The sequence below is a fragment of a genome, unplaced genomic scaffold (genome assembly GCF_019419815.1).
Source record: "Pyrus x bretschneideri cultivar Hongxiangsu unplaced genomic scaffold, Pyrus_bretschneideri_v1 Contig67, whole genome shotgun sequence".
NCBI classification, from domain to species: Eukaryota; Viridiplantae; Streptophyta; class Magnoliopsida; order Rosales; family Rosaceae; genus Pyrus; species Pyrus x bretschneideri.
This window is the reverse complement of record NW_025999806.1, coordinates 400,334-408,051: the sequence shown is the minus strand read 5'-3', so window position 1 is coordinate 408,051 and position 7,718 is coordinate 400,334. Positions and strand designations below refer to the sequence as shown.

Below are 7,718 nucleotides of genomic sequence, written 5' to 3'. Positions count from 1 at the left end.
AAATACCAAACACATTAAAAAAAATTATAATAATTAATTTAGATGTGCGAAAAATATGAAAAAATATGCAAACACTCGTAGTCGCATCTTCTACGATTTGAGGATGGGTATATGATTGTTTGAATTTTTAAAACCATACAAACTCTCATTAATAGTATTTTTAAGGGAGTTCAAAGTAAACAAAATTCATAATCATTAATGGATAAGTCTGAAAGATGTGAAAGCACAATAAACGTTCATAATTGCATCCTCAACGCTTTAATGATGATTACATGGTCGTTTAGATTTTTAAAACCCTCCAAATCTCATGAATAGTATTTTTTATTTGAGTGCAAAATTAATAATAATTATTGTAGAAGTGTGAAAAATGTAATCACTCGTAATGAAAAGCTTTACAATTTTCATAAAGGGGTCAACTCCGAAATTTAGTATGTATTTACTAATTTAGTATTATGTTTTACATTTTTTGGGTCAAATTATGTTTTTCATTTTCATTTTTATTGATTTAAAATATATTTTTCTTAACGGGTAATGGGTCGGATCATATTACCAGTTTACTTTAACAGGTATCACACGACACAACCCGTTAAACTATCGGGTATGACATGAAAACGACACGAACACGAGAAACACGACACGAATGCCAGGTCTAACTGGTTGTACTAGTCTATTGCTACTTTGGAATCCATAGAATGGTGAAAGTCCATTATGCATCATTATAATATTGTAAGTTACTTTGCTACTTTGTGGCCTTTTGCCATTTGAGAACAATGTTCCTTGGTACTCCCTTACTATTCAATGAATAAACTTTGATAAGATTTTTACCAATGTATTATCACTAACCTTAACATGCTACAAAATCAGTTTAAAACCATTTCCTGTAATTGAATCAACAAAATTAACCCATTTTCGGACAACTTGCTTATTTGTATGCATTTTATTATAATGAAAAACTATATTTTGATAATCAATACTAATTGTGGAAACTTCATTATGTCAAAATAAAGAAAATACTTAAAGTGAACTAATAATTCTTAAAACCTCCAAATTTGTTACTAGTAACCTAGACTGTATGTCAGTAAAAACAAACTTGTTCACCAGGCTTAGGTGATTCCTTATGTTTTTTGCCCATCCTAATGATGATGCATTTGTTTGAACTATTTTATAATTGCCATCTAATGGCAAAGTTAATGGTTTAAGCTTGGTAATTTCTTGCTTGATATTTTGAACTAGTTTAATATATTCACGATTGAAATAATTTTGTCAAGTTTTACTAGTTTTACCATGTAACACTGCTATTCTTCTTCTTAAATCAGGTATAAAAGAGTTTGGTTATTGGATGTGGGCTTACTGATAAATTTTGTATCTAGTGTTAATTTCATCTTGTACTTGATAATAATTATACAATAAGGCAAAAAAGACAATTCACATTTAAAATTTAACAATAAGTTAGGTGTAGAGATTTATTATTTCAAATAATCTCTATATAAATCTAATAAAAACAAAAAACAAATTGAGTAGTTTTTTATACAAGTAGGTTTGAGCACTTTAATGGGTTTACCAACCAACCTAAGGTTGGACTAGGTTGGGTTGGGTTGCTAACTTTAAAATTTTAAGTTTTAGGGAAAAATCTATTCAATAGGTGAATTGGGTTAAGTTGAAGTAGTATTAACTCGATTGAAATCAACCTATCTGAATATCAACAATTCTTAAACATACATGTTTATTACCTCGAAATTAGAATATACATAAACTCAATAATTATCAAACACACTTGTTTATATACTTTAGTTAAACAATGAAATTTAAATATTATGTAACAATATTGATTATGCAACACCAACTTCACATGATTTAAGTCTAATGTGACTTGTATTTTGAATTATTTGTCACTTATATTCACTTTAGGAATAATAAAATAAAAAATCTCAACTCGTGAAACTTGCTCAGCCAAACCTTCCTTAGAATGGTTTGGGTGGGTTAGTTTGCACATTTTCTTGGATGGAAATATGTTTCATAATGCCAAACCAAACCTGTTAGGTTGGCAAGCAAGTTAAAATCCAGTCCGATCAACCCACGCAGTACCCACTCCTAGATACAAGCTATATTCTACAGAAAAATTTATCTAAACTAAAGACTTAGGGTGCGACACTCGGCTAAGCCCAAACCTAAAACAGAAAGTCAAATCAAATCAAACTGGATAATATTGGATACTCACTGGCAGTGCCCAAAGAACTGACTCTTCGAAGTGGCCCAATTAAAATTTTACACTGTCCAAACACTCCCAAACACTAGATATGCGCACACAGAGACACCGCTCTTCTTCCTCTCTGTCGACCCCTCTCTTCTTCGTCCACTCTGATCGTTTCTCTCCGATCCCTCGCTTCTCCGGCGACCTTCTCCGATTCTAATTTCTCAAGCAACTGCGAATGGACGGCCTCCCGCGATGGACGTTGGCGTTCCCCGCCGGCCTTAACCTGCTGCAGCTCCCTGATGGGCGCAGTTGATTTACTGAAGTATGGTGTTGTTTGTGGTCATAATCACGATCTTCAAGCCATGGCCAGAAAACAAGAATGGTGGAGGCGTTGGAGTCCTGGAGGAAGATGGGGATGTTTGGAATTGGAAGAGTCACTAGCTTTACAAGTTTTATAAAACTATAACTTTAATAGGTGTCTTAATTACATTGGGCCAATTCAAAGGGTCAGTATTCCCAGTATTGTCCAGTCAAACTGAGCACGTTAGCACACCTGCCACTTTGGAGGATAAAGTGCCTTCCATTTTCCATGGCTGCTGCGAGGATATACTAAAGTAGATGTTTCCTCTGAAGCCATAGATCAACAAGTATTCTTCGCTTACAACTAAAAGAGGAAAGTCCCTTCCATGGCTGCTTTAACTGCTACTGCCCCAACTGACCGAATACATGTATTCTGGCACGAGGGCATGCTCAACCACGACTCCGGCCATGGAGTATTCGATACTGGAATGGATCCTGGTTTTCTAGACGTTCTAGAAAAGCACCCAGAGAACTCTGACAGAATCAAAAACATGGTTTCTATTCTAAAAAGAGGTCCCATCTCTCCCTACATATCTTGGGTTCCTGGAAGGCCTGCTCTGCTCTCTGAATTGCTCTCTTTCCACTCTCCAGGTAATTAATCTCACTTTCCAAACTTTTCAACTTCTGGGTTTTGGTTGAATATGATTGGGGTTTTGAGGTTTTTAATAATGGGTTCTATTGGGTTTTTTCTTTATGTGCCATTAAATTTGGATTTAATCAATTACCCAATACACTTCCAGTGCAAATTGATGTGGGTTTTTGAAATTTTAGTCTTTGGTTGATATATTAGTGATTTATGATATATGTGAGTTGGTTATGTTATGAACAATATTGTTTTGGGTAATTCGAGTCTGATATTGGTTTAATTGTGATTTTGTACTAGAATACATAAATGAGCTAGTTGAAGCAGATAGAGATGGGGGTAAGATGCTATGTACCGGCACTTTCTTGAACCCCGGCTCATGGGATGCCTCGCTCCTAGCTGCCGGTACTACATTATCAGCAATGAAGCATGTACTTGATGGACCCGGGAAAATTTCTTATGCATTGGTTAGGCCTCCGGGTCACCATGCTCAGCCTACACAAGCTGATGGCTACTGCTTCCTTAACAATGCCGGTCTTGCTGTTCAATTGGCTTTAAATTCTGGCTGTGCAAAGGTTGCAGTCGTAGACATCGATGTTCATTATGGAAATGGGACTGCCGAGGGGTTTTATCGGTCTGATAAAGTTCTTACAATCTCCCTTCACATGAATCATGGTTCCTGGGGCCCGTCTCACCCACAAACTGGCTCTGTTGATGAGCTCGGTGAAGGGGAAGGGCTAGGTTATAATTTGAATATACCTCTGCCAAATGGGACAGGGGACCAAGGATATGGACATGCCATGACTGAGTTGGTTGTCCCTTCAGTCGGAAAGTTTGAACCTGAAATGATAGTTCTGGTCATTGGCCAAGATTCAAGTGCGGTAAGTTAAATTTTCTGCTCAACTCTAATCTGATTAGCAGCTGATTGCTTATTTATTTTGAATGGGATGATGTCTGGTTGTTTAGGATATGTGTTTACTGTCTACAATATCTTTCCTATGGAAGAACTTAAAGTTTAATCATGAAATATCTGAATATCTGCCTCACTGTGCTATAAAATATCAGGGTTTTTTTTGTCATTATATCTTTCCAATATTCGGGGCGGAGAGTTCAAATTATAGGACGTCTCGAAGGCAGTAGCTACCGTTGTGATTATAATGAAAATTCGTCTTGCTTAACAAAACTGAAATTCTCATCATCTTTAGGTCAAAAACTCCCATCATCCTTAAAATAGCCGTTTGTCTATAGGAATTACTTTTGGCATATTTGATTTTTCATAAATCCGTCGTGTCCCGAACTTCAAGCTTTTCTTTTGCTAGTTCAAAAGAAATTTATTGTTATTGTCAACAAAACCTGAAGTAGTTCATAGTATAACACTGCTTGTGCTTAGTTTGATCCAAATGGAAGGCAATGCTTGACAATGGAGGGTTATAAAGAGATTGGCCGGATGGTTCGGGGCCTGGTCGATAGACACTGCAGAGGACGTCTTCTGATTATCCAAGAAGGTGGATATCATGTTACCTACTCAGCCTATTGTCTTCATGCAACACTTGAAGGTGTGCTTAACCTACCAGTTTCTTTATTATCTGATCCCATTGCTTATTACCCAGAGGATAAGGCATTTGTTGTAGAAGTAATTAAATCTATAAAAAAGTTCCAGAAAGACAATGTACCGTTTTTAATTGAAGATTAATTTGGACATTGCTTTTAGGCAACCTTATTCTATATTTGTATTCTGTCGATGATACATGAATGTTATATTCGAATGAAAGGAAATCTTGTTGCGTATGCTTCACTGTTTCTGTATGAACACCCGAATATTGAAGTACACCTACCAATATTCCGATGGAAGAAAAAACACATATTCCTGTGAATGCATTTAGTCTTCGTATTATATGGTTTAATGTGCCTTCAATGTTTGTTGCTACATTAAGGTTGAAAAGAATGTCTGTTACTTAGGATTAACCAATAACAGCATACATACAAATGCTTTCCTTTTCTCTTGCACCATTGTTGTTGTCAATGCTTTGCGTTGCGTAGACTAGCTCTTCCCCAAAAGTACCTCCTTTGTTTCTTATGATGTTCTTTTCTAGTGTTGGACTAGCTTTCTAAATTCTCCAAGTTTTGTTTAGTTTTGTTTGTTTTTGATTTTTTTTTTTTTTTTTTTTTTGGACAAACGATAGTATATACACTAAGGGATGCGGGAGTAGGCTAAACCTCACAATAGGCTAGCAATAATGTGGTTCAAATTCGCTTTTAGCGAGAATCGAACATAAGACCTCTCACTTACAAGTAAAGAGGAATACCAGTAAACCGTAATACTAAGTGGCACTACATGTTCTGTTTTTAGAATGAAAGCACAGGCAATGCGTCTTCTTTGCAGGCTCTATTAGTCAATGCCCGATTTGTGAACTCTTTTGTCTTATGGACTCACGGCAGGAATTTTTTTCGTGTGTTGTTCCATGAAACTATGTTAAATATGAGTCAACCGTTGTGCTAATAGCCCTTTTGCTTATAGTCCAGCATAAAATTTCTAGTTTACTGGTTAATCCTTGTGCTAATAGTCCTTTTCACTGGTCCCAAATAAGTGATTCGTAGTTGTAGCTTATTGAAAGCTGTTGGAGATGAATCTTTATATTCACTTTTAAGTGGTTTATACTATTTATTTTCTTGTTCATTGCATCTATTGATGTGTTTGTCGATACTTCACCATGGTGACATCCTATGGTTTTACAAACTAAGGAGCCGTTTGATAACCATTTCACTTTTAATTTTTTGTTTTTACTTATGTTGTTTCATATTGAGAATGTATTTGGAAGAAAAAAGGGAAGAAGGATGGTGAGAGGGGGGAAGGCGTAAACAAGAAAAATGAAAACAAAATCTGGAAAGTGAAAACAATTTGAAATAGTTTTTGGATTTTAGTTATAGTTTGGTGTTACTTTCATATTACATTCTCCGTACATCTCTTCCACCATCCTTTCTCTACTCTTGTATTTCTCCTATGTATTTATCCCATATCTCTAACACAAAAATTAAAAATGAAGTAAGAAATGGTTATCAAAGGGACCTTTAGATGTTTGCCGTAATGGGAAAATAGATTAAGGCAGTCTCTAATGGATAACTTTCATTACCTAATGGACAAGAGCATTTGCCCTTCAAGCTGATTCTCGTCAGTAAGTGGCAACTGCAAACCCAGAACACAGTGGATTAAAGAGGAAGGCCCCAACCACCACAACAATCCATCACTTGCAGGACGCTCGTCTGTTAAATGCTATTAAAGCTCCATTAAATTTAATAACGAAATCCATATAAAATTCCTTTAAATATGGAATTTATGTGAATCCACTAAAATTTATAGACTGCATGGAAATATATAATTTTATTATAATCTAGCAAAGAGAAATGTTAAGGAAAGACTAAAAAATGAAACTCTCCATGGACTCTTCACCCCGACTAATAGGATCTGATTTTGTCTATATTCGGATCAGATACAACTCCATCTGATACAACTTTGCTCAAAGCTGGTGAGTTCATAACCGGATTTCTGAGATAATTGTATTTGGATTAGACTTACTCTGGCCATGAAAAATCATGGTCCCACAATACATGTTAACGCTATATTAGAATCAACAGGTGCATAATTTTTTTAAGATATATTTCCTTACAAAGAATACAAATATGGTTCTAACTAAAGTAGTATTCAAGATCATAGTCATGATGACGCCTCTTCTTCGGGTATCCAACAAAATAATGTGTAACCAAAGAAAGGAAAACTGAACAAAGTTTCTACAAATTTTGGACCATATTTCATTGCCCACTTGAGACCTGGTATTCGTGTTGTGTTTTTCGTGTTCATGTCATTTTCGTGACATACCCAATATCTTAACAGATCATATCATGTAGCACCCATTAAGGTAAACGAGTAATATGACTTGACCAGAAATCGACCCATTAATATTATCAGGTAATATGACCCGACCTGTTAAATATATTTTAAATCAATAAATAATGGAAATGAGAAACATAATTTGACCCCAAAAAAATTGTAAAACATAATACTAAATTAGTATATGCATACCGCATTGTCACATAAATAAATATTACTTCAAAACATTAAAAAAAAATTAAAAAAATAATAATAAAATAAAAAATAAATTAAAAAAAACATTTAAGGATGTGCAAAATGAAGGAAGTTGCTTTTCAAGATTGAGGAACCTTGCATGTCTTTTACTATAAAACCCTTTAATTTTCATCAATCACCAAAGGAAATGGTATTGGAACTTTGGCTTGATATATTGTTTTAAGAGTTATATTGACGATGTTTTCATTAAGGCTTTCCACATTAAGCATCTAAACGACCATGTAACCATCGTCTAAGTGTAGATGATAGAATCACAAGCGTTTTTATATGCTTTCACATTTTTTAGACTTGTACGTTAATGATTATGAACTTTTTTTTATTATTAATCCCTTAAAAATACTATTGACACACCCCGATCGAGATCAGGGCATGCTGGCCGTCACGTGGAAGTGACGTAACCATGTGCATAGTGCGGAAGCTAAAAGTAGTAACGTAAAAGT

The 7,718-nt window shown here is 35.1% G+C and overlaps 1 protein-coding gene across 1 annotated transcript; it reads left to right on the top strand.

Annotated features, from left to right (window-relative positions):
• The first annotated feature begins 2,249 nt into the window (after positions 1-2,249).
• On the top strand, positions 2,250-4,925 carry LOC103959208 (histone deacetylase 8). Its single transcript, XM_009371548.3, has 3 exons — positions 2,250-3,145; positions 3,438-4,018; positions 4,528-4,925. Exons 1-3 carry the CDS (start codon positions 2,881-2,883, stop codon positions 4,828-4,830), a joined length of 1,149 nt encoding a protein of 382 aa, XP_009369823.2. The 5' UTR covers positions 2,250-2,880; the 3' UTR covers positions 4,831-4,925.
• Positions 4,926-7,718: the final 2,793 nt, after the last annotated feature.

Excerpts from the sequence above, each read along its gene's own strand:
- LOC103959208 (XM_009371548.3), top strand. The coding sequence starts at position 2,881 with ATGGCTGCTTTAACTGCTACTGCCCCAACTGACCGAATACATGTATTC. Across the intron at positions 3,146-3,437 it reads GCTCTCTTTCCACTCTCCAG|AATACATAAATGAGCTAGTT; the intron begins GTAATTAATCTC and ends ATTTTGTACTAG. Across the intron at positions 4,019-4,527 it reads TTGGCCAAGATTCAAGTGCG|TTTGATCCAAATGGAAGGCA; the intron begins GTAAGTTAAATT and ends GCTTGTGCTTAG.